This window comes from Lissotriton vulgaris, chromosome 1_1 (genome assembly GCF_964263255.1).
Source record: "Lissotriton vulgaris chromosome 1_1, aLisVul1.2, whole genome shotgun sequence".
In the NCBI taxonomy this organism is placed as follows: domain Eukaryota; kingdom Metazoa; phylum Chordata; class Amphibia; order Caudata; family Salamandridae; genus Lissotriton; species Lissotriton vulgaris.
This window is the reverse complement of record NC_141685.1, coordinates 543,455,839-543,483,611: the sequence shown is the minus strand read 5'-3', so window position 1 is coordinate 543,483,611 and position 27,773 is coordinate 543,455,839. Positions and strand designations below refer to the sequence as shown.

At 47.1% G+C, this 27,773-nt stretch overlaps 1 protein-coding gene across 5 annotated transcripts in view; it reads right to left on the bottom strand.

The window, feature by feature from the left end:
• Positions 1-27,773, bottom strand: part of EVI5 (ecotropic viral integration site 5) — a 1,064,947-nt gene that overhangs the window by 508,253 nt on the left and 528,921 nt on the right. For all 5 annotated transcript variants that reach the window (XM_086953930.1, XM_086953933.1, XM_086953929.1 and 2 more), the window contains one exon: positions 15,366-15,419. In XM_086953930.1, coding sequence (XP_086810056.1) covers positions 15,366-15,419 — 54 coding nt within the window. The remainder of the gene's footprint in view (positions 1-15,365; positions 15,420-27,773) is intronic.

Genomic DNA, 27,773 nt, shown 5'->3' with positions numbered 1-27,773 from the left:
TCCTATCCCCCCTCAATCCAGCCCCTCTGCCTCCAGGGCTACAGTTCCAGCTCCTTCTTTTAAATGACCCTCTAAATTCTTCAAGGAATTCATACCCGCGATACTCCCAATCTGGATCAAGATTGTTAATGCCTGCTTCCTTTAAGGCTCCATCCCAGACTGCCAAAAGTCTGTTCAGGGTACCCCCATCCTGAAAAAAATCAAAAGCGGACCAAACTGACCTAAACAACTTCCGACCTATTTCCAATATTCTTACCCTGGCGAATCTCCTGGAAAAATGTGTTCACATACAACTCTGTAACCACATCGAATAATTCCAACTAGATTTCAATCTGGCTTCCGTGCAGGGCAAAGCACAGAATCAGCTACAACACACATTGTGGACCTTGCACTAAAAATGCTGGATCAGAACCACGCTTGTCTTTTAGTCCTTTTTAACCTATCATCAGCATTCGATACAGTTAAGCATCAAAACCTCATAGACCTTTTGCAACACCGTATGGGTCTAACAGAACCAGTCTTTAACTGGTTCTCCTCCCGTTTCCAAAACAGGTCTCAAAGAGTCAAGCTTAATAAATGATTTTTGCAGACCACGCCGATCAAATTAGGAGTCCCACAGAGCTCATCTCTTTCACCCACTCTTTACATGGAGCCTCTAACAGAAATTCTGAGCTCATCCTCTATCACATGCACCCAGATGAAACCCAACGATCCCTATAAGTCTCCACCCCGGAAGACATCAGTTTCCTCAACACAACACTAAAGCAAACTCAAAACAGGCAAGCAACCCATCACCTCAAACCAAATACTCAAAAAAACTGAACTCCTAATCGCCCCACCAACCAGCTGCTGGTCATCGAAGAATGGTTGAAACAGCTAACAGCCCTCAACTGCACTCCACAAATCATTGACTTGCTAAAATCACTGGGCATGACTCAACAATTTCTACATGCAGAAGCACATCAGGGCCACCATTAAAGGAGCAAATCACCAAATGAATATTTGAAGAAAATTAAAACCTTTCCTCCCCACCAACAACTTCAAGCATTCAGGTCAAACCCTAGTGATCCCCAGGTTGGACTATCACGGTGCAACCCTATCTGGACTACACAGGTACAAACTGGCTCCTCTAAAGGCCTCGCTCAACTCTGCTGCTAGACTCATCACTGGCTCAAAAAGATACAACCACATCACACCTGATTTGAAATCCCTCAACTGGCTCCCTTACAAAGCAAGAATCCAACAAAAAATCACCTGCCCGCCACTACAACACTCAGGACACATAAAGCCCTCCACTACAACACTCCAAGATATATTGTCTAGAAGCTCAAACTCTCTGGCAGCTCCAGATTATCCAGAAGCTCCAACACATTTCTTCTGAAACCTCAGATTTCTCTGGGATTCTTAATTTGAGCCGTTTGGTTGGGGTTTTGGGTCGAGCTACCACTTTACCGGAGGGCTCCGTTATTATGTCCTTGGACACCAAAATGGGGTTTGATATGATCGAATGGCCTTTCCTCTTCGCCATGCTGGAGAGATACGGTTTTGGTGATCGGTTTTTGTCTTGGGTGCGTCTTCTTTACTCGAAGCCCCTGGCGAGAATTGCAGTGAATAGGGGGGGGTAGGTCGGCAGTCTGAGTTGGGTCAGGGCACGAGACAGGGTGCCCATTATCTCCCTTGTCATTTGCCCTGGCACTTGAGCCTCTCGCAATATGGCTATAGGGAGATCCCACAATTCGAGAGCTTAATTGGTCACCAGAGTGGATAGACAAAGTATCCCTCTATGCGGATGACATTCTGCTTTATCTGGCTAGGCCCAGATTTTCGATTCATTATGTACTCCATATATTTACTCTTTTTCAGAAGTATTCTGGCTATACTATCAACTGGGATAAGTCCCTGATATATATCCTCAGCGGACACCCCACCCCAGGCTCCCACCGGAATGTGGGACAAAAGTTGTAACGGAAGGTTTTCAATACTTGGGTATTCATATTACGACAGATATGGAGATTTTCTATCTACGTAATTTGCTGCCCCCCCCCCCCCCCCCCCTTCAGCACCTTAAAGCTGATGTGCAACATTGGAAGACCCTTCCTCTCACGCTCTTGGGGAGGGCAGCCCTCTATAAAATGATGGCACTCCCCCCGCTTTCTGTACGCATTGCAGAATACACCACACTTAGTCCCGCCTCAATGTTAAACTAACCAAGAGCTGGTATGATGGCGGCATAGCGCTACCGGCCATCAGATCATATTATTGGCCGTCACAACTTACTGTTCTCAATCACTGGATGCATCGGACCATTACCGACCCTGAATATAGGATTGACAGGCACAATATGCTGCCTTGCACTTACATTAGTACATTGTATGGGGGAATCAAAACTGGAACCGACATTTACTCCGACGTCCACAACGGACTCCATCTGGAATGCAGCGAATTCAGCTCTTGGCTGAAAGGGTAGGCTCACGCAAGACAAACCATTGTTCGATTCCTGTCGCTTGAGTCTGCTTTGGCATCAGCCCGGGTTTGATAGGGGGACTTGATTGGACTGTCCAAGTTGGGCATCTGTGGGTTGGGGGGAGGAATAGTGCCATTTAGTGACCTGCAGCAGAAATTTCACTTGCATGAGAACTAAACTTTCTGTTATCTTCAGGAGTGAAGCGCACTGTCTAAGGCGCTTTACAGGGGGTCAAACTACTGGTGTCCCCCCCTCTAGAGGACAGACTCCTGGATGACTACCTTCCAGATAAGGCCATCTATCTAACCTACCAAAAAATCCTTTATAATTCACCTGACCACCTTGACAAAGTCCGCACAAAATGAAGCGCAGGTGTGGGTGACATTCATGATGAGGACTGGCGGAGGTCCTTGCTTCGCCTCATGAGGTAGCGATTAGGTCCCGGTTCAAATTAATTCAACAAAAATTACTGCATAGGGTCTATTATACGAGCTCCGTCTTAAAATGGGTCTTTTGACCTCCCCAGTATGTCTGCGTGGCTGTGGCCAGGTGGGCACCTACTTGCATCCATGGTGGGAATGTTCAACTCTTCAGGAGGTATTGGGGGGAGATCATTTCCGCTTTACCCTGGTTTGCTGTAAGGAGATTGAGGCTACTCCGAGACTCTGTCTCTTGAAGAGTTAGGAAGCCACTGATCTGACTAGGCCGGAGCGACTGTGGGTCTTCCTGGGTTGCATGGTTGCAAAACGTAACATTGTGAAAACGTGGAAGGGGGGAGCCAAATTAAAATGTTTGGATTGGAAGGCTGATATGGACTGGTGCATGCAGGCTGAGAGAGCGGTGTATGAAAGTAGAGGTTGCACGAGCAAGTGGACAAAAATCTGGGCCCAATGAAACGAAAGTGGAGGTTGGCTGTGCACCCCCTTTAATGCTACCTCTCCATTCGCTCTTGACAACGAGTCACTGTAGTCCTGTGTTACTTGAAGTCAGCCCCCAAATAGGAACCCTGGATTTCAGCTCCAATATGTGGTGCCCCTTCGAGCAGTTTATGATTATTTGTTGGCCACATTTGTTTTCATCCTTATTGTATATTTTCTGGACAACTTTTTTGTATTTGTGTTGCTGTTGGTGATATTATTTGATTTGTTTTTCTTCTTAATAAAAAAGATTTTCAGATTTCTCTGGGATTGCCCCAAGAATCTAGAACACATTACCTCCTGAAGTCTGAACAAATCCCTCGATTACATCCTTCAAGAAAGAAGTCCAAGATCTCTTTATGAACAAATGTTTTCACTAGAACCCAAGTTCCTATTTTCCTCAGTCGCTCACATGACTATCACTGGCTACCTTAGTGTGTTCATCCTATCAGTACCGACATTACCCTCTTGCTTCTCAACAATGCCTCGTACTTGCAGTTGACTGAACTATGATATTCTGTTGTTACAAGTGTCTGAACTATGATATTCGGTTGTTGTTAGTTTATCTCCCCGCTCTCTGAACATGGTAAAGCATATCCTCCCCTTTTTGATGTACTACCCTCTCCTGATCTTTGTAGTGAATTTGAGATTACTGTTTCTAATACTCTGCTCTCTGTAAATTTGTAAAGCACTCTAATACCCTCAAGGGTCATGTTCGCGCTATAAAAAAACTATTAAAATAAATAAAGCCAGGGGACCACCAACCCTCCAGGCAGTTATTGCCACTAGAAAGGCAGTCTTGATAGTAAGGCACCTGATAGGACAATTGTGTAGCAGTTCAAATGGAGCTCACATTTAAAAAGGTAAGACTAAATTTAGGTCCCACTGAGGCATTATGAAGAGTAATGGAGGGAACAAGTGTTGGAGACCCTTCAGTAACTTATGTACAATAGGGGACTTGAAAAGGGATGGCTGATCTGGAAAATGCAAAAATACAGAGACGGCAGAAAGACAGCCTTTTAATACTGGCATTTAAGGGAAGGGGAATGGAGGTCGATTAGATGTGAGACATATGGTGGAAATGAAGCCTGCCACCCCCTGGCCCTGAGGCGATAAAATCAGAGGGCTCCCCACCACTCCCCTCTCTTTCTTTCCTTTACCCCCCTCCCCCATGTACATAACAAAATCAATTACCATTTAGCCTTTGATAGAGCCACGCTGCGCCCTGCCAGGCAGTTAGAAGTTCTGTTCTTCAACGTTTGTTTGGCAAGATGCTCGCATATATGATCCTGAGATGGCGATGACAACATGCACCCAGACATAGGTATTTCAAAATGCGAGGAAAGCACAAAATCCTAAGGGGAAGGTGGGCATGGGAGCAGTTATTTTAATTCCAGACCATGTTATAGGCAGAATGAGTAATCATAACTGATGGGTACCACGCCTACTATGCCCCTCTCTGAAGACACATTTGGGACTCAAAGTACTTAGAAATTAAACCAAACTCTGTAATATCCCAAGTGTAAGAGTGCCTATACATCTAATGTTGGAACAATGATATGTGTTGATAAATTTGTATTAAAATACCAATACAAATATGTTAAAAAAAATAAAACAGTCTTTTAAGGAGCCCAAAGTAGAGAAATAATAAATTGAAGGAACTGAGAAAGGGAAGCAGAAAGGGGGATCAACCCGTTTTTCTGCACACCATGCTACAAACTTGCCACAATGGCAGGCGCATACCGTCTTGGTGGAAGGACGCCTGGCTGCCAAGCGGACATTACAGACTTCGGACAGAAGATTTAAAAGCGGTCAAATTTTGCTGCTCAATCTCCACACATCAAGGCGGAGCGTTGACAGGTTCAGGTGGAGAATCCTCCACTGCTGCTGCAACCGAAGATCCTCCAGAAGAGGCAACCTGATCGGAGGACCAATGGCCATGCTCAACAGCTCAGGATACCAGGTTCTCCAGGCCCAGTCTGGGACCACAAGGATGAATTTGGCCCAGTAGTTCCTGATCTTTTTGAGAACTCTGTGGAAGGGGTGTTATGGGCGGAAAGGCATACGGGAGGCCTGAGCTCCACTCAAGATGATAAACTTTTCGGAGCAAGTCCCGCCTTGGAAACTCCAGTGTGCAGAACTGCTGACATTTGCACATTCTCTGTGGTAGCAAACAGATATAACCAAGGTTCTCCCCACTAATGAAAGGGACCTTGCACCAGCAACGGATGGAGACACTATTCGGGGCCCGCTAGGCATCTTCGACTGAGTTGGTCCGCTCTAGGGCTCAGAGATCCTGCCAGAGGCTGAACTACCAGGGAATTACCCTGACGTTCCAGCCATGTCCAGAGATGCAGGACTCTTGACAAAAGGTCCACAACCCCATGCACCCTGTTTGTTCAAGTACAACATGGCGGTGGTGTTTTCGCGGAGACCTACACTAGCCCTCCCTTGATGGAGGGTAGAAAGGCTTTACAATCCCGGTGGGAGTGCACAGAGCTCCAGCAGGTTGATGTGGAGTACAGATTCTGTCGGAGACCAGAGTCCTCTGATCTCCATCTCTCTCAGATGGTCGCTCCAACCCAGTAGCGACACATCTGGTACTACGGTTTGATCTGGCTGTAGAAGGGAGAGGGGTCTGCCACTGACCCAGTTCAATCAATCAATCATCGTATTTATATAGCGCACTACTTACCCAGAGGGTCTCAAGGCGCTGGAGGGGGGGGGGAGGGGGGGGGGAGAATCTGCTACTGCTCGAACAACCAGGTCTTGAGTTGCTTCCTGAAGGCGAGGTGGTCCTGGGTCAGGCGGAGGTGGGTGGGGAGGGAGTTCCATGTCTTGGCGGCGAGGTAGGAGAAGGACCGTCCCCCTGTGGTGGCTCTGCGGATGCGGGGGACGGCGGCGAGGGCGTGGCTGGTCGAACGAAGCTGGCGTTTGGGGGCGTAGAAGTTGAGGCGGCTGTTGAGGTATCCTGGGCCTTGGCTGTGTAGGGCTTTGTGTGCGTGGGTGAGGAGACGGAAGGTGATTCTCTTGTTGACCGGGAGCCAATGCATATCTCTCAGGTGTCCGGAGATGTGGCTGCGACGGGGGATGTCCGGGATGAGTCGTGCTGAGGCGTTCTGGATCCACTGGAGTCTCTTCTGGAGTTTGGCGGTGGTTGTGATTTGTTAACTACCAATGCAGATCTTACCTTAATGCCAGGCCCACTGGAACTTCAGGACCCACTGCAGAGTCTGCATATGCCAGCGGACCTGTGCTAAAAGCAGAATGCATGAGGCCCAGCAGCCTCAGAGTCAGTCTCACCAAAATCCAGTATATAGGCTGAAACATTGGTATTATAGCCTGAATATATTGGACTCGCAGTTTGGGAGGATAAGCCCAAAACTGCACTGTGCCCAGAACAGCTCCAATGAAAGGGAGCATCTGAGAAGGATTCAGGTGTGACTTCAACACCTGACGTGAACCCTGAGTAAAGGAGGTCCACTGTAATCTGGAGCTAAGAGACTAATACTAGCACAAGCTCGCCTTCAACAGTCAGTCGTCAGGATAGGGGAAGACTGGCACCCCTGATCTCTGCAGATGTACTGCAACAACTGCCATCACTTTGATGAACACCTGAGGGTTCTGATAAGGCCAAAGGGGAGTACAATGAACTAAAAGTGCTGGTGACATACCGTGAACCACTGGTAACGTCTGAGGGCAGGCAGGATGGGGATGTAGAAGTATGTACCCTACAAGTCCAACATTACCATCCAGTCTCCCGGGTCAAGGGCAGACAGGACTTGGGCCTGCGGGAGCATTTTGAATTTCTCCTTTATCAGAAAGAAATTGAGAGGGCAGAGGTCTAGGATAGGACGAAGACCTTCATCCTTCTTGGGCACCAGAAAGTAGCAGGAATAGCACCCTTTCGATCAATCCCTTCTCCAAGAGAGCCGCCACGTTCTGGTGGGCTAAGGAGATGTGGTCCTCCGTCAGCGTGTCGCAAGTGGGTGGCATGGGTTTAGGGGTAGTAATGAAAAAAGGGAGGGAGTAGCTATTTTACTCTGGAGAACCCAGTGGTCGGATGTTTTCAACCTACAGTGGTGCAGGTCATTGTGTATCCTACCTCCCACTGGGTGCTATGATGGTTCGAGTGCGAAGAGGCTTGGAGGCTGCAGCTCCTGGGGGAGTGGTGAACTGGCTCAATCGCTGGCATTCATGACATAAGGAGTCTTTGGGTACCACGTCCTCAGCCACGCAGTGACTGGAAGCTTAAGTGATGTGGTGGCTGGCTGGGTAGAGACATGGCAGGAAGCCGCTTCCATGGCCATAAAGGAATGAAAAGGTGGTCTGAGGTAGGCGAGGGGCCATGAAAAGGCCAAAGGATCTGACCGGAGCAGTGCTGTCTTTGAAGCGCTGCAGCGCTGTGTCGGCTTTGTTTCCAAAGAGATGGTAGCCATCAAAGGGCATGTGCGTAAGCGTGGCCTGGACATGCCTCAAAAAGCCAGTGGATCCCAATCGGTTATGGTGCCTAATGGCCATCGAAGATGAAGCCTCTTTGCCTAGTATGTCAGTTGTGTCCAGCCCACAGTGTATGGCAAACTTAGCTGTGTGTATCTCAAACAAGGGGTCAAAGGGAAGTGTATGCTACAGATAGACAGATGAGTCATATACTGCTTCCAAGAATTATTATGCTCACACAGAGTATAGAGTAGCGCAAGAAGAACACAAGAAATGGGAACAGAATGTGGGGGCACTACAGGTGTTTGGACGAGAACCCTCACTCACCCGAGGATGACATGCTTCATCATTGGGTTCCTCCACACACTGGAACCGCAAGGTACCCAGTGTGGGCTACAACTTTCCCGCAGAAAAGGAGCAGGAGTATTTTCAATAGCACGTCTCTCTGTTAATCCCTCTAGGGTAAGAGTGAGGGGCAGAGAGCAACAGAAAAAATGGCGTAAAATAATCTCAATAAGGACAAAACAACTTTACTCCTATGTCCTAATGGATAGACGTTAAAGCATAGTGAGACAGGATTATGGATATTCACCCTGTATACGGTCAACAAGTTTCTGCCATATGTGACTTAGATGTTCCAGGCATTCTTCAGGACCATAATGTAGTGTCACTCTGCTACATAAAAATGTGTACATTTTAATATCAAAATATCAAAAATATACTCAAGCCTACATCTTGATCAACAGTGCACAGTAGAAACGAGTTGATGAGTGGGTCAGAAAGCCCTAAAAAGGAATCGTAGATAGGCACAGATCCCCAAGACCCCCCCACGTAAGGTGAGGCTACACATAAAGGGTTATCTAATTATCATTTTATGGGGCAGCGGTCTGGACTATTAACATGCACATAGAGCTATTCTGTATCTATACTCCCGTACTGTTCTCCGATCGCAGTGCCAAGCTGGCGGAAGCAAACATCTCTCCCAAGGTATCCAGTCTCTTGGATTCCCTGTCTGGTGGAGTGGTAGGGAATGCACCAGGATTTAGTATGAAAGTTGATGCTTGTACCACCAAGCTCTCTGAGGTGGGGTGTTAGGTGAGGAAGTTGGGATCCCCTGGGACTAGGCGATGGCGGCGGGCAATTGTCCTATTCACTTCAGCCCCTATGCATGGCTTGGACCAGGATCGAGTAGGACATCCATGAGGGCATCATTAAAAGGGAGAAGCGTTTCAGAAGGTGTGGTTCCCAGCTGAAGCACCTCCACCAAGACGTTTGTCTTCACAGCCACAAAGGGAAGCTGAAGGTCCAGGACCTCAGCCGCACTTCTCACCACAATTGCAAATAAAGCGTTCTCCTTCGTAGCCAAGCTAGAAGGAGAGACCAAGCCAGTATCTTGGGAGGTGTCCAGTCCACTATCAACTGCCAAATCATCACACCAGTTGTCCTTATTGGGGTACAGGAGATGGTATTCATAAGGGCCCAAAGTGGCCCCTCCCAATTTTAGGCAAGCCTGGGTCCATTCGAATAGGGCTAAGGCTCTGGCCTGGATGGAATTCCTCAACCTGGCAAAGGCGTCCTAGATGACGGTCATTTGGTTCAGGGGGGCGACGTCTGCGATCTCAGCAGTGCGGGCTGAGAAGGTCAAGGTAGTTAGACTGAAGTCAGTCTGGACTCGTCCATGGATCCAAGGGGCCCAACTGGCACTAGGGGCGAACCTGAAGCCAGAAAACCAGTAGGGGTCCCATGGCGCGCCAGCAGGGATGGCCAAGCCAAATATGAGGTGTATGGCCTCATAAAACTCATGGAGTTGGGCAGGGGATCGCTGCATCTCCAGGAACTCGGGGAGGCACGGAGACGGCCCAGGCTCAACCACGGAGCCAGACCTTGAATGCCAACGTTCCCTTGTCTCGTTGATTGATGGATGGGGCAAAGTCAAAGACCTCTTCGACTTCTAATTCTTCTTTTTGTGTGAACGCCAGGATGACTGACGATAATCGATGGCTCTGCAACCGATCCAGAGACCTTACTCTCTACCAGGATCGACACTGATGTGGTATCGCACGTTGAGGGGCAAAGAGCTTGAGGGATCTCTCCCTCAAGGTCTTGGGTTACAAGATGCAACAAATGAGTCTCGGCGTCAATACCGCCTCAAGACACAAGAGACAGACGAGGTGTGTATTTAACATTTGGTGGTGACAGACACCACATGGCTTAAAACCAGTCTTTATCGCGGACATTCCAGTCACACAAGGGGACAAGATTTCAAGAAATCTTCGACATAAGGTCAGTTAAAAAGTTACTGGGGCAGCACTTTTCGGGGTCTGCGCTGACTGGTGCGGCAAGAATAGAGCTAACGTTAGTGTGCTGGGGTGGCGTCTATATATAGGCACAGCAGCATGTCCTATGCACTGTGGACTATGCCACGTGGAGCCAAACAACAACACCTACCAGCAAACAACGGTACTTTTTATGAAAACATTTCAAGTTCCAGTCTGCCACTCATGCCAGGATTGTGTAACTTTGTGGACTATAATGATAACCATTCAATAGATCAATGTATTCTATACTAAGGAACCTGAAGAACTAAATGTATGAATGTTTGCTGAACACCTAACGAGATGCCAATAAAAATTTTTTTTTATATATGATTGAGTGTGCTTTCTATTAACAAAGAGAGTACCCCAAAACTCTTTCATTCCATTTGAAAAGAGTTTCTAGATAAATGGGAATATCGCCAATGTGTCTTGGTCAATGGTTTTAAGCCACGCTGCACAAAATCGGAAATCCTAAACTAAACAAAAAAAAAAAGCCACAAGGCTTGCGCCTTTAAAAAGATGTGCCCATTTATTTTTTATTTTTAGTTAACTGTCCGAGTTGGATCAGAAACAAAAATATAATAAAACGTGCTAAAGCATTTACATTTTAAGCAGGAGTGGAAGCAACTTCGGACAGAAGTAATACGGGGGCAGGGGAACCTAAAAGCAACACATGGAGCATAAGAGCGAGGTGGAAGAAACAAAGGGGAGGGTGAGAGGGAGGCAGAAGCAGCAAAGGGGAGAGGGTGAGAGGGAGGTGGAAGCGACAAAGGGGAGGGTGAGAAGGAGTCCTAAGCAACAAAGGAGAGAGTGGGAGGAAGGTGTAAACAAAGGAGGAATATGTAAGCAACAATGGGGAGGGCAGGAGAAAGTTATAAGCAACAAAGGGGAGGGCGGGTGGGAGTCCCAAGCAACAAAGGGGAGCGTGGGTGAGAGTCCTAAGCAACAAAGGGGAAGGCGGGTGGGAGTCCTAAGCAACAAAGGTGAGGGGGGTGGGAGTCCTAAGCAACAAAGGGGAGGGCGGGTGGGAGTCCTAAGCAACAAAGGGGAGGGCGGGTGGGAGTCCTAAGCAACAAAGGGGAGGGCGGGTGGGAGTCCTAAGCAACAAAGGGGAGGGCGGGTGGGAGTCCTAAGCAACAAGGGGGAGGGCGGGGGGGGGGGGGGTCCTAAGCAGCAAGGGGGAGGGCGGGTGGGGGGGTTGGGGGGGAAGTCCTAAGCAACAAAGGGGAGGGCGGGGGGCAGTCCTAAGCAACAAAGGGGAGGGCGGGGGGGCAGTCCTAAGCAACAAAGGGGAGGGTGGGTGGTAGTCCTAAGCAACAAAGGTGAGAGCGGGTGGGAGTCCTAAGCAACAAAGGGGAGGGCGGGTGGGAGTCCTAAGCAACAAAGGGGAGGGCGGGTGGGAGTCCTAAGCAACAAAGGGGAGGGCGGGTGGGAGTCCTAAGCAACAAAGGGGAGGGGGGTGGGAGTCCTAAGCAACAAAGGGGAGGGCGGGTGGGAGTCCTAAGCAACAAAGGGGAGGGCGGGTGGGAGTCCTAAGCAACAAAGGGGAGGGCGGGTGGGAGTCCTAAGCAACAAAGGGGAGGGCGGGTGGGAGTCCTAAGCAACAAGGGGGAGGGCGGGGGGGGGGGTCCTAAGCAGCAAGGGGAGGGCGGGTGGGGGGGGTTGGGGGGGGAGTCCTAAGCAACAAAGCGGAGGGCGGGGGGGCAGTCCTAAGCAACAAAGGGGAGGGCGGGTGGGAGTCCTAAGCAACAAAGGGGAGGGCGGGTGGGAGTCCTAAGCAACAAAGGGGAGGGCGGGTGGGAGTCCTAAGCAACAAAGGGGAGGGCGGGTGGGAGTCCTAAGCAACAAAGGGGAGGGCGGGTGGGAGTCCTAAGCAACAAAGGGGAGGGCGGGTGGGAGTCCTAAGCAACAAATGGGAGGGCGGGTGGGAGTCCTAAGCAACAAATGGGAGGGCGGGTGGGAGTCCTAAGCAACAAATGGGAGGGCGGGTGGGAGTCCTAAGCAACAATTGGGAGGGCGGGTGGGAGTCCTAAGCAACAAATGGGAGGGCGGGTGGGAGTCATAAGCAACAAATGGGAAGGCGGGTGGGAGTCCTAAGCAACAAAGGGGAGGGTGAGTGAGAGTCCTAAGCAACAAAGGGAGGGCGGATGGGAGTCTTAACCCCTCCCATGCTCATGACGAGCTCAGCTCGTCATGAGCCACGGTGGCCGTGTGCTCGTGATGAGCTGAGCTTGTCATGACAGCTGCGCCGCGCCCACGCAGAGATAATTCCCCTGTTGTGCTGGGCGTTCCATTGGAACGAGCGTGGTCATGACGAGCTGAGCTCGTCATGAGCACCGGGGCGCTGCGCGCGCCCCCTTCCATCCCCCCCAGCACAGCGGGGGAATTAGCCCCGCAGTTAAGGGGTTAAGCAACAAAGGGTAGGGCGGGAAGGAGGCGTAAGCAAAAAAAAAAGGGAGGACTGGAGGGAGGTGCAAGCGGCGAATGGGAGCGCAGAAGGGAGGAGTAAGCAACAAGGAGAAGGATGGGAGGGACAAGGAAAGAGGGAAAACGAAATGGAAGGTGTTGGTGGGTGGGAATGAACAAAAGAGAAAAGAAGGAGGGCACAGGTGGGGGCAAGCAACATGAAGTGTACCGAGAGGCAATAAAGAAAAGCATATGGGCACACCCTAGTTGGGCATTGATGGAGAGTCATATCTAACAATAGGTATAGTAATGGACCACGCGGGTAATATATAATGCGGCTGCCACCTCCTAAAAAACATCTCTGGTGCTGCTACTTGTTTTCTTCAGACTAAGCACTCTGCTAACAACTGTTAACTGCTTGCCCTGCAATTAAGGACTATCAAACCTCTTGTTATTCATCTACCAGGTCTTAGATCCCTTTAAGTCTTCCCAAACACCCTGGAGTGGCTAAACGAATACGAAGCACAATTCCAAAAGTAACAAAATCTGGGATTCTAGGCACATGGTAGCAGCATTATTGAGCCATATCTGGGAGTATGTACACTCTCATTTTAGAGCCAAATGATGTATTAACGTTTCCTTATAATACATCTATTATGTACGAAATTAAGGAAAAATAAAGCTCCTGTAGTGCAGATATTACATTAACTATTTTGAGAAGTCAGCCAGAGCAAAAGTGCTTCAAATTAATCATGTGTCCTTTTATGAAAACGTGGGTTAAACTCCAATCCCAAATGTTAAATGATTCTTTTGTATAATATAAAGGGCAGTGCCAAAAATGTGTGCACTGTAAATATTTTATAAATACATCCGTATCCACCTTTTCTGTGACCATCCTTTTTGGATGAGTCTCACTAATATCTCCTTTGCAATGCATTACCTACAATACACATTGGTTCACAACAGACAATAGGTGCCAGAAATGTCTTGAAATTGCATTATTTTGCTTTCAGTTTGGTAAAATATTTTTGGGTACAAATGCTACATATTCGTTTAGAATACTTCAACAATGATCGGTCTGGTTTTGAAAAGAAAGCCAGAAGTCGCTTCAAAAATTAGTTTGGAGGCACTCCAGCCTTACCCGCGCTTTTACAAAAGCTCTACAAATGAAACTAGCTTTGCCTGATAAAACGTAATATTCTGCGTAATTTAAATTATTAAATACAATATTACTGATAGTCAACTTCCCAAAACTAAATATTTGTGATTGATATCCCCAAGTAAACTTTTACTACCATTACTAGCTCCACCCAATCACAAAAGTTGTAGTTTCAGGGTCCATCAAAGCAAAACCTCCACATGCTAGGCTCTAGCAATCATTAAGATATTGTTAAAACTGCTATAGTCAGAACACACAAGTGGTGGAGATGATAAATACTGTATAGACCGTCCTCAGAAGCAGCCTTGGACAGCACAACACTTTATACAAAATCCAAATATATGGTTTTATTAAAAGTACCTAGGTATCGGGTCACAAATATAGAGTAGCCCATAATATGTAGACACAGGCCATGATGCAGGACACACCCTTTGTAGCTTAACAGCCTTGGTACAGGGGTCCTCGAATTCTGGCACATGGTGATGTACTATTTAGGGAAAATGAATTAGCAAAATGCAGCACAATACCCAGTACTCTGACCGCAAGCTTGAATCGCCTACACGTGTAGGGGTCAGCATTACTTTCATTGGCAGCACTGTGCACAGTCACTAATGTGAACATATTTTTGAGTTGTTCTTTTATAAGTCCACCATGGTCAGGGTATGCAGACACCTTTCACTAGCTTTAGAAGTGATGGTAACATTTTGGGCCAAACAACACACAGTCAACACTACAAAACCATTTAATTTAACAACTAGTAGTAAATACAGACTCATACATTTACAAAAGGCTGGCTGATGAAGTTGGTACAGAACTATACAGGTTCGAACACAGGGGTATGCTGATGCATAACAATCACAGATCAAACTGATAATGGTATACTCAATAGCTCTAGAATGTCTCCAAACACGACCCAACCTCTATTTCTCAGAAGGTCAAGGTAAGTAGGTGGTCTGAATCCAATATGTAGGATTGTTGGTCTGATCTAGGGCTCCATGTGCTTAAGATCAGGTAGCTGAAGAATGCTTAAGATTACATTTTTGCACTGCATTCATATTAGGTTTCCAGTGATATCACATCTTGGGCAATCCGGTGCCCAGACAAACTATTTGATACGTCTACATTGTTCTGTAGTAGAATTGTTTCTGTGACTGAAGGAGTGGGTGCTCAGTCACCAGGTAGCTGTTAGTTTTCAGCAAAATTGTTTATGTATACATCTGTTTGAAATGACCTTTTAAAAGAAGCTGGAAGCTGCATATCACCAATTAGGAAGTCCCAGTTTCCAATTCAAAGTGGATACGTCAACATTTGACTTTGATCTACAGCCTTCATGAAAAATCCACTTTAGTAATCTATTGAAGTAAAACCTATTCAAGAATTGTATTCTGACATTTAAAGTTATGCAATCTTACTTTTACAAATGAACTTGGAGCAGTAACACCAATAAAAATAAGGTATACATCAACTACCAAAAAACTCCATTCAGAGAATGACCTTGAATCAACAATACAGATTTACTGCAGATGAGAGGGCAGTTTCCACATATTAATTAGGCAAAAGATAACCATTTAGAAGATTATAGGTGGATTACCATGAAGTACGAAAAGTTATTTGGAAAACTAAATAAAATTCTCTTTAAAGTAACAAGATCTTGTAATACTCACTTTTTCTAGGGTTTCAATACGTTGTTTCAAAAGCCTGTTTTCTGTCCGTAGCCTCTAAAAAAGGGAAAAAAAGAACCATACACATTTTAATTAATTTGAATCAAAGAGCTATTTTAAACTTTAAACTGATTGCTTTACTTTCACTTGAACATATGCACACGGCCAACATTTAATTCCAGGTTTTAAAGCATTGTTTGCATTAGTTTATGCTCAGTAAATTGTTAAATCGCAGGTAGCAACTTCAATACAATTAAAATGTTTGCCTCTTTTTTCTAAAGAATAATGAGCATCATCTGATATGATCTTTGTCTCGTTCACTTGTTAATGCAAAATGATCCCTGTCGAAGTAATATATTATGAATATGATCTCCCTATATCTAACATGGTGTTAAGTTTACTCCATATTCTAGATAATTTTTTAGGCAGCTCTCGTTCTGATAAACCCCAAAGTAATTATTTTTCAAATACCTGTATATCCAGGCACATTAGGCCCCATATGATGTCCATCTTTCCTCATTTTTAGGTCTCACCTGGCGATAGCAGCTCATGAGCTGCCCTCGCCATGCAAGTGCCTTTTGCGATCGATTCTTCTAAAGCTTTACATGCACGCGTACGGATGGACAAAGATGGCTGCTCTCGCCATTCATCCAAACCTAACAGGCACGTGTACGTACGGACAGTGGACAGTCCGACGCCATCTTGTGCCAAGCTTTCTATTGTTATGGCAACCAAGCTGCTGCTTCGCGTAAGCAGCATGTCGGAGTTCTATTGTCATGGCAACCAAGCTGCTGCTCATTTGGGATTCACAGGCGGGCGCTTTTATGGAGTCTGGCTCTGATGGGACGGGAGCCACTGTGGTTTCAATTTGTCTTGCAATGAGAATAAAACATGCTCGCTCCTTCTTGCGCTCCCACTCCCGGGCTTCGCACTCATTTCAGCGTTCACACTCTGAAAGCACCGTCCTGGGCATGTCTCTCCACCCCCCCCCCCCCACTCCCTTCCCCCCCTTTGTCTCTTCCTTTCTTTCTCCTACCATACCTTCTACTCCACTGGGTGTGCATCTCCTCTCTCTAATATATAAATGTATATATGTTTGTGTATGTGTGTTTGTGCTTCATTGTCTATCTCTCTGCTTCGGTGCCGTTCCCCCCCCTTTCTTCTTCTGACACACCCTCTCTTACTCTCTTTCTGGTATCCGTCTCGCTCTCTTTGCGGGCTAGACTTTTCTTCCTCTGTCTGGCCCCTCATTCAATCGCCCACTTCTTCTCTATTTGAATCTTAAATTAACGTTACTGCCAGAGAAAGTAAATCAGCTATAACCATCAGACAAAGGAGTTGAACGGCGTACATCGGTGTCGGTACATTTCGTGTCTAACATCATAACCGGATGTAACATAGGACAGCCGTTTTGCAGTCTTTTGTCCTAGAAAGATGCACATTTTTTCTTTGCTGCATCTGAAAGTTGCTTACTTGGCAGAGATCTTCAACAAGTATCTATCTGTCTTTGTTGTGTCTGCTCTTTGAAATATAGGAGTAAAATGCCTCTTTGTGTTTACGTCTCAGTTGTTGAACTGAGTGCAGAGTATGTTCTTTCTGGATTTCCGCTTCTTTTTGTATTGCTCGTTTTAGACTCCAGTTCAGTCACGAGCCCCGTCCTTCTGAATGAATGTGTATAGCTCTTGTTCTTTCTTTACCAGAATGAGGCTTTCTTTTTAGAGTTAGTTTAAATGAAAGAGTCTATAAATGTCCTGTTTTTTGTTCATTTGTTGTATTCATTCTTATTTGCCAACAGTAAGTCCCTTTGCGACTGCTATCTCACCTCTCTGTACATTGACTGAGGTAAATCCCACGACTTCAGTCTATCTTAGATGTTTAATTTGGAACCAAATAGTTTTTTCCTCCCGAACTACATGGAAAAGGCAAGCAAACATTTGTGGGTTATTTTGGTCTGTTTCTGTACCGGCAAACATGGGCACATACTGTATGTAAAATGGAGATGGATACATGGCTTTCACTATTCCTGCAGAAAATGGGGCAAACAAACTTTCCAGAGCAGGCATTTTAATATGGGTTTCAAATAGTGAGCGGAAGAAGTTCGAGGGACCCCACATACAACGAGTAAAAGTTCTAGGTCATACCAGGCACGTAATATGAGCATTTCCATTTTACTTAAAAATGCTGGGGTAAATTGTGTTACATATCCTAAAGTGGACTTCGTATGGCTATCAGGGATAGGAAATCAACAGTAAGATTCAGGTTGGTACAGGTGGCAGCTGGAACACGTTAGTAGCTGCAAGAGGGAGTAAGCCAGACTTAGGCAGGAGCTCCCTATTGTGAAGTGGTTCAGGATGAGGGTGGACAGACCCGCCATTGTGATCAGCACAAGCCACATCATGATCAGTTTGTTTTCTATACCCCTGGAGCAAGGGGCTGTTTAACTAATCATAGTGTAGTGACGTGTATAATCTGTTTACAGTTGTCTGTGATTGACATTACATTTAGTCCAGTGCATAAAGCACTATCACAGGAGACCCCTGAAGTGGGTGGGCTGTGACCCTGCTGAAACGACAAGGAGTAGTGTTGCAGCAGCCCGGGAAAACCTTGGGGCCCACCCACGCTGCCCATGCCTAGCGACGGCCCTGGATGAATAATGCAAATGCTACTTACCAGTATGCATCTGTTCTTGGCATGTAGGGCTGCTGACATTCATATCTGTGCATAGATCGCCGCCTAGTGTTGGGTCCGGATGATTGCACATTGTTGTCCTGGAAGAGTCTTCGAAGTATCACGAGATAGGTGGCTCCTCCCCTGGACTACAGTGCGCATGGGCATTGACTCCATCCCCAGATTGTTTTTAGCCATTGTGGCCGAGATGGAGTGAACCTTGTGAATGATGACCATGCCATGAAATGATATGTAAATCCTGCAGCTGCTACAGGCGCCGGGGAGGAGGGCGGGCGATATGAATGTCAGCAGCCCTACATGCCAAGAACAGATGCATACTGGTAAGTAGCATTTGCAGTTCGAGGCATGTGGGCTGCTGAATTCATATCTGTGCATAGAATACATAGCAGTCCCTCCATTAGCGGCGGCCGCCCGTGCCAGCTGCAGCAGTTTGGAAAAGTGTCTTGAGAACAGCCTGCCCTACAGCTGCCTGCTGTTTGGAGTGCACGTCTACACAGTAATGTTTAGTAAATGTATGTGTGGTAGACCATGTGGCTGCTCTACATATGTCCTCTAAGGGAATGTTTCCAAGGAAGGCCATAGAGGCCCCCAACTTTCTGGTGGAGTGGGCTCTCGGTGGAATTGTAAGAGTGCGTTTAGCTTTCGCATAACAGATTTGAATACATTTCACGATCCACCTAGCAATACCAGCCTTGGAAATAGCGTTACCCTTGTGGTGTGACGCAAAGGCAACGAAAAGCTGCTTAGTCTTTCTAAAATCCTTGGTCCTATCAATGTAATACATTAGGGCCCTTTTAACGTCAAGGGTGTGGAGCATCCGCTCTGCCAGTGACTCAGGATTTTGAAAAAACACTGGCAACTCAATTGTTTGGTTTAAGTGGAATTGAGACACAACCTTGGGTAGAAATTTAGGGTTAGTGCAGAGCACTACCCTGTTAGCATGAACCTGGAAGAATGGCTCTTGTATTGTGAGGGCCTGCAGCTCACTAACCCTCCGTAGCGATGTAATTGCCACTAAGAAAGCCACTTTCCAAGTCAAGAACTGAAGTTCGCAAGAATGTAGTGGCTCAAAGGGAGGACCCATCAGTCTTGTGAGAACCACATTGAGGTTCCATTCTGGAGCTGGTGGGGTCCGTGGTGGAATGACCCTTTTGAGTCCTTCCAGAAAAGCTTTGATAGCAGGCACTTTGAAAAGTGAAAGGTGCTGTCTATTCTGGAGGTATGCGGCCATCGCAGACAGGTGAATGCGGATGGAAGTATATGCCAAATTACACTGGTATAGATGGAACAGGTAACAGATGATGTTCTGAATGGAAGCATCAAGTGGATTAATGTTGTGGTTTGCGCAATAAATGACAAACCGCTTCCATTTGGCCGCATAACATGCTCTAGTAGTGGGCTTTCTTGCCTCCCGAATGATGTCCATGCAATTGGGAGGAAGGTTAAGGTAGCCAAACTCTAGGACTTCAGGAGCCAGATCGCCAGGTTGAGCTGTCGCGGATCCGGGTGCTGAATGTCGCCATGGCTCTGCGTCAGAAGGCTGGGTGTGAGACGAAGCCTTTGATGCGGTACCACGGACAGTTCTAGAAACGTGGTGTACCATGGTTGGCGAGCCCACGTTGGAGCAACCAGGATGAGAGTCATCGAGTGTTGCCTGAGCTTGCGTGCCACCAGCGGTATCAGGGGTGCTGGGGGAAAAGCGTACGCAAATTTGCCTGACCAGTTCATCCATATCGCATTGCCCTGCGATTGCGGGTGTGGGAACCTGGCGGCGAAGCTTTGGCATTTTGCGTTCTCCCTTGTGGCGAACAGGTCTATCTCTGGATGACCCCATCTTTGAAAGTACGGCTGGAGTACCGATGGATGTATCTCCCACTCATGCATTTGGTGGCTTTGCCTGCTGAGCAGGTCCGCCATCTGATTGTCCTTGCCTGGGAGGTGTTCTGCCATGAGGAAGATGTCCCTCTGAATGGCCCACTTCCACATGCTCTGAGCCAGATGAGACAGCTGCGGAGAGTGTGTTCCTCCCTGTTTCTGAATGTAGTACATGGCCGTCATGTTGTCCGTCCGGATCAACACGACCTTGTTGCACAGATGTACTTTGAACGCCTTTAAGGCCATGAAGATCGCCATCAGTTCCAACACATTGATGTGCATTTTCTTTTGCTGTAGAGTCCATAGTCCCTGCACTGTGTAATGGAGTACATGCGCTCCCCAACCCTGGAGAGAAGCGTCCGTCGTCAGGATAATCTGTGGCACAGGCTCCTGGAACGGTCGGCCCTTGCAAAGGTTTTGTGCATTCCACCAATGCAGAGAGGTGTATGCCCGACCGCTCACCAACACTAGGTCTGTCAGTTGCCCGTGAGCCTGAGTCCACTGACGTGCTAAGCACTCCTGAAGCGGCGCATATGTAGTCTCGCGTGCGGGACAATGGAGATGCAGGAGGCCATCATGCCTATCAACTGCATGAACACTCTTGCTGGAAGCGAGTGCTGAGGTCTGAATCTTTGGACCAGCGACTGAATGCTGTTGATTCTCACTGAATTTGGCTGCGCAGTGGCCGCCAGAGTATTTATTGTCGCCCCCAGATACTGCCGTATTTGGGCGGGCTGGAGATGGGATTTTGGGTAATTCAGTGAGAACCCCAGATCGTGCAGAAGGTGAATAGTGTGGGACATGTGGTCGGCGCACTGCTGGTTCGACTGTGCCTGAATGAGCCAGTCGTCCAGATAAGGGTAGACGTGGATGTTTTGACGCCTTAGATGCGCCGCCACCGTTGCTAGGCACTTCGTGAAGACCCTGGGCGCCGTGGTGACCCCAAAAGGCAGAACCTTGAACTGGTAATGCTGGTTCTGAATGGTGAACCTTAGGTACTTTCTGTGAGAAGGATGCAGGGAATGTGAAAGTATGCATCCTTGAGATCCAGAGTTGCCAGGAAGTCCCCTTGCCGAAGCAGTGGGAGAACCTGCTGCAGAGTGAGCATATGGAAATGCTCTGACAGAATGTATAAGTTGAGAGGTCTGAGGTCTAGGATGGGCCTCAGGGATCCGTCCTTTTTTGGAACGAGAAAGTACAGGGAGTAAACACCTGTACCCCTTTCTTGCAGTGGAACGAGCTCTATTGCCCCTTTTTGCAGCATGACATTGACTTCTTGCTGCAACAAGTGCAAGTGCTCGCCGGACATAGGACGGCATTTTGGAGGTATGTTGGGTGGAGTGGATGTGAGCTCCAGACAATAACCGTATTGGATAATAGATCTGACCCACCTGTCCGTGGTGATGGACTTCCACACGGGCAGGAACTGCTTGAGTCTCCCCCCGACCGGTGTTGCGTGGTCGAGGGGCAGTGACAAGGCGTCACTGCTTGCTGGCGATGGAGGACCTGGAGCTGTTATTTCCACGCCCTCTGCCTTTGACGTTGTTGCCACGGTATCCACCCCGACCCTTGTTGGTATATGAGGATTGGGTGTTACTTTTATAGAATTGCGTGGATTGGGACGCCTGACCCCTCGAGGTGCCTCTGTTATTGGAGCGGCGAAAGGAACCACCCCGAAACTGCTGGGACTGCAGGGCACCCATAGATTTAGCAGTGTCAGTGTCTTTTTTCATCTTTTCGAGGGTGGCATCCACTTCTGGCCCAAACAGGTGGTCAGGATTGACAGTTTGGTTTAGGATGGTAGTCTGAATGTCCGGTTTAAAGCCTGAGATTCTGAGCCATGCATGCCGGCGCAGTAGAACGCTCGTGTTTACTGCGCACGAGGCGGTATCAGCTACATCTAGAGCACACTTAATTGAGGCATTAGTGATAAGTTTTCCCTCCTGAATTAACATTTCAGCAGCCTCCTTGTACTGATCTGGTAAGTACTGTAGAAGGGTCTCTAGAGTGTCATAGTGTGCCCTGTCGTAGCGTGCAAGTAGCGCCTGCGTGTTGGATATGCGCCATATATTGGCTGCCTGCGCAGCAATACGTTTCCATGATGCCTCAAACACCTTTGATTCCTTGTCTGGGGGAGGAGCATCACCCGTGGTCTGTGAGTTGGCTCGTTTACGTGCGTTGGAGACAACCAGAGAGTCAAGCGGCAACTGTCCTTTGATGTACGTCGGATCAGTGGGAGCTGCCTTGTACTTTTTGTCAATACGAGGATTAATGACTCTTGCCCGGGTGGGCTCCTTGAAAACCTCTGGCGCATGCTTTAACACTCCTTTGAGCATTGGTAGTGTCTTGACAGTCTTTTCAGCCACTGAGAAAGTGTCAAAAAGAAAATCGACATCCACTGGGTCTGCATGGAGGTCGACGTCATGATTGGCTGCAGCCCTTTCAATTAGAGCGTTGATGGCCGCAGAGTCTTCTGTTGGGGAAGTTTTTGCAGCAAAAAGTTGTGGCTCGTGTCCCGAATGGGGGTCCCCAGGGTCTCCCCCAGCAGACCATGGCTCTGTGACATCCTCTGAGTCCGAGTAAACTGGATAAGCATACTCATCCTCGTCTTCTCCATCACCCTCCCCAGCATTGGAATGAGTGGGTGAGAGTTCCTGACCATGCGGAGATACAGGCTCCATAGGGGCAGAGGTACCCGCAGAGTCCAACTTCTTTTTAAGTGGGATGTGGAAGTGCTCCAACGCTGGCTCCGGCGTGATCTTCCGTTTAAGGAGAGACAGCTTGCCTGTGTTGGCGTCGATGACCACCTCTCGACGCTCCTCCTCCGCCAGTGGCCGGTGTCGTGGGTTTGGAACCACCGACGATGCCTTCGGCGTCGAAGCCAACTTTAAGGGCACTCCGGTCCCAGGTTTCGCAGTGAAAGCCTTCGGCGCCGTCCTAGGCGGCAGCGTGAAAAGAATCGGCGTCTGCGCCTTCGCCGGTTTCTGCAGAGGCTTGGGCGACACAGTCTTCTTCGGCTTAACCTCTGCGGCCCCCTCCCGAATACGCTGAAGGGACTCCGTGACCTTCTTGGTAAACGAAGCAGAGGGACGGACCGGCTCGAGAGGGTCCTCCGAAGCCGGATTAGGGTCGGCGACCAAGGCCGCAGTCTTTGGAGCCGACACAGCTCCCCCCTTCGCCTTGTCAACCGGAAGCGGTGCAGCCAGAGACTTGGGGTCGTCCTGGCGCTTCTTTGGGGCCTTCTTATGGTCATCGACCTTTTTGGCGTCGACGCGACTTTTGAGAGCGTCGACCAACTTCGGCGCCGACGCAGCCGCGTCGGGCGCCTTCGCCTTCGACACCGCAGTCTTCAGATCGGCCATTTTGGCGTGGCTCTTGAGCTCAACGGCCATCTTGGGTTTCTTCGGCGCCGAGGCCTCCGAAGCCTTAGATCCAACCAGTGCGACTTGCCCTTTCGGTTTCGATACTGGTGGCGTCGACACCGACGGTTTCACTTTCAGTTTCTGCACCTGGAGCGGTGCTGCACCAATGTCCGTGGCCGGGCCGGAAGGCGGAGCCGTGGGACGGGTATCGAGGTCTTGGGTAAGGCCCGAAGGCGATCCCTCGACCTGGGCCTCATAATGGTGGCTGGCCCCGGAGTCAGTGTGAGGAAGCTCCTCCTCCGAGCTATCCTCTACGGTGGCAATGGCCCCGTCGTCGTCCCCTACCTCCTCGACGACTTCCTCGAACTCCTCATCTTCCGCGTCGTAGCTTTCCTCGACCTCCGACGCCGGGTCAGAGTCCGAGACATTTTGGATGGTGTCGTGTTCAACATCCTCCTCGAAGATGTTCGCCGGAGGGGGTGCCGAGCTTTGGGCCTGCAGTCTAGCGGCCCGTCGTAGCTTGAGAGTCTTCTTCGACCGGAACTTGGAACAGGCCATACACTTGGCCTCCGTCGTGGTCCGGTGACAAGCACTTGTTGCACACTGGGTGCACATCGATGTGCGGGTACTTTGAGGCACACACTGGGCACCTCTTAAATGGACTTCGTTCCATGATGAAGTAGTCTGGAGCGTCGTGTAGGCCCGTCCGCGCCGATAGCACGCGGAAGGACAGCAGGTGTTCGGAGCCGATGAATAACCAACCCGAACGATAAACAATACCGACGCGAGTCCTAAAGACCTTTTGGTCTCAAGTAAAGAAAGTCAAACAACTATCGATTCCGACAGAGGGAACCGAAAAACATCCGAACCCAATGGCGGAAAAAAACAATCTGGGGATGGAGTCGATGCCCATGCGCACTGTAGTCCAGGGGAGGAGCCACCTATCTCGTGATACTTCGAAGACTCTTCCAGGACAACAATGTGCAATCATCCGGACCCAACACTACGCGGCGATCTATGCACAGATATGAATTCAGCAGCCCACATGCCTCGAACCTTTAAATTCTCAACCTATTTAATATCAAGAGCCACCTAAAACAGATGCAGATGATGTGAAGTAAAAAGGTTATAATAGCCCTGGATTTTGTGCCATTGTTTCATTACTGAGGAACCATCAAGCACCCTTCAGTCTTCTTTTCCATCTAGGAGGGCGATGACGGCAGGGTCACATGTAAATCGGAAGGGTATGCTCAGAATAAGGAACCAGTGTTGAAGGCTAAGTAACAATTATTTGTAAAGTACCTGGACCATTGTCATTAAAAGTAAGCATTACAAGGATGAGTGGGGAAGTGGTTAAGTGAAAAACACACTCCAAAGTATTTCTCTAAGCAACCTTTGAGTCATCTCAGCCATCAGAGTAGAGGCAGTAGAGGCAGTAGTGTTTGGCAAAGATGCAGCCAGATAGACTGATTTTAGTGATGTATAGGAATATTACTAGAGTGCTTCTGTAAATGCTTCAGCTTTGTTTGGATATGTCCTTGTTTTAACAGGGAGCATAATTGGTCATGGGAGAGTACCATTCAATTTCAATTCAATTCAATTTCAAAGCTTTTATTCGATTTGCAAACAAATCATACAAGCAAAACATGAAATCAATCCATTACATTAAAAATTGTTATAAAATACAAAATTTATACAGGGGAATCCAAGATAATTCATGTGGGGATAGGACACATACTGACAAGCGTTTAAACATTGGATCGTAATTAAAAAACATGAAGATGGCAAAAAGGAATAGAAGTTAAAAGTTAAAATCGTACAGACAGGAATAAATAAATTGGCACAAAATGCTTGTCCTGGCAGCTGTACGTTGAACAACAAGCCCCCGCCTAAATCATGGGACATGAAAATTTTTGATTTAAAATTTGTTGATACAGACAGGAAAGTATAGAAATATAACAGCACTAAATATTTCCTGGCAGCTGTATGATAAAAGTATGAAAAATCAAGAAAAAGAAAACATGTACAGACAGGGTTAAAAATAAATTGAACACTGCTAAAAAAGTGCTCACCCTGGCAGCTGTACGTTTGGAGAAGTACAGACAGGAATATAGAAATCATGGCAATACAATACTTTTCCTGGCAGCTGTACATTTCAAAATATAAATGGCAACAAAAAAACATATGTCCACATTTTCTAAAGCTGACAATAACACAAGGGCATTCTTGAAAGACCGTATATTATATTTAATAAATATAGGTTTTAAGTACCTTAATCTTAAAAAATGATAAAATTTACAAAAAAGTAAGAAATGGCAGCAACTCTGGCGTGAAACATTGTCACAAGGGCAGGGGGTTTCAGATTTCTGTTTCTGTACTGGGAACGCAACAAGATGGTGTACAATACCCAACCTGACGCGAGTTAAAACATATTGATGAGATGGGCGGCAGACATGTAGGAGATAGGCTTGGAACCCCGATGGTAAGTTAAGTTCTCTATAGAACTTTACAGTAGTTAACTTGCCATATACCTCATCTCGCCCTTTCTTTTTGTACATCAAAAAAGTTTGTTTGATCTCTTTTTTGGGTATTTCTACCACGAGTTCGGGGTCGGTAAGAACATCAATATCAAACAGAGTCTTAAACCAAAAACTAATGTATTTCAGCCAAAGAATACGTAAAGAAAAGTCCAGGCCTATACAGTCAAGAATACCATTCAATACAGACCCCAATCCTTCTTGAGAGGTTTCATTTAGATGGAGAATGCTAACAAGCAGAAGAGATAAACAGCAAACAACCTACTGAGTGGACCAGAACATCTACAAGAGATCAGGAAAACCATTCTCAGCGAGCTAGGCTGAACGAGAAAAGAAGACTAGCAATCAAAAAGAGTGACTAATCGGGGTTCCCAAACTGCCATAAGCAGAAAGTCTGCATGAAGCCTAAGAACTACTAACCCATAAGGAAAAACAATGTATTATTAACTGAGCACTTGTTCAGCTATTCAGAGAGCCAACATAGTAGCATGACAACCTGGGACTAGTTGGGCAAGAAGCCCTTTAAACTTGTGCACCCATGAATTCTGCCTGAAGAATACAAGGCTTCTATACTGAAGCAGGTAAATGACCAGAGGAAGTTTGCACTTCAAATTCTCCAGAACATTTTGAATGACTGCTAAACAAAATAAATGGAATACCATTAGATCACTTGCAAAATGTGATCAATGCTTAAAGATTAACCTTAACTGAACAGAAATCAAGGTTTGACTAGTACAAAATTGCCAAACACAAAATAATAGTTTGATAGTAGCAAAAAGAACATTTATGGTTCCACAAATACTTTATGGAACAGGAATTATTTATATGCTTCTAGAACTGACAATCCTAAATAGATATGAAGTTAGAAGGCAATGCATTCTATAAAAGAGGGCTAATATTTATGTTGGGCAGCTTCCAAATCTTTTAAGGGGGTTTGACAACTGGAGGGGACTTCAAAGTGAGCACAGACATACAACTATTTGGCAGCATGGAACTGTCTTGCACAGCTTTCTTTTCTCACGATAGCTCTAAGCCACTTTAGCAACAACCAATGTTTCAATGCAAGCTCAACAAGATTTGTTGTTGCCACTTAAGCAACAACCAATGAATGTCACAAGGCAGGCTCAACATGATTTCCATACCAGGCCATGGTAATATGCGTGCCCCCTAAAGAGTAAGTGTGTGTCTGTGTGATTACATGTGAACAGCAGAGATCAAGGACAATGTTGTAGTGTGGCCAACGAATGTCTTAGTTATTCTGGCTATCTCAGCCATTGATATTAACCCCTTCGATGCTGATGACGAGCTCAGCTCGTCATCAGCTACGACGCTCGTATGCTGATGACGAGCTGAGCTCGTCATGTAACGCGGCATTTTAAAAAACTCCGCACACAGCGGGAAAAGCCGCCGCAGCGATGCTGTTATCCCTTCATCATGACCGTACTATCCAATCGAAAGGAGTATCCCTAAATCAGACAAATCAGTGAACAAAGAAACGCCCACACCAAGTTGACAAGATTAGGTGAAAGGAATGGATTTAATATCCAGGAGCCAAGCCACCGTAGACGCATGCTACATCCATCAGCCATTCTGAAATCTGTGGATTCCACTTCAGAAGTGCCATTTTCAACCAATAAGTCACAGATTTTGTATCATCAGCATAAATAGGTTTGCGGAGATCATGCAAGAATAACCTCTGCACCTGGGAACATATACAGATCAAATTAAATACATCCACTATATCTCTGAGAAATGTCATAAATTAGACTATCTGCTCGAGACCAGCGAATTTCAAGTCAGAGAACATAATTTCAGAATTGTCATCAGACATAACAAGACCTTATTTTCCTTCTTCAGGTAGGCTGTCAAGTCAAGCAATATGCAAAAGAAGATTGCAAAATTACCATATGTTATGTACTAAATCCCTTTTGAGATTTGAAAAAGCCCTT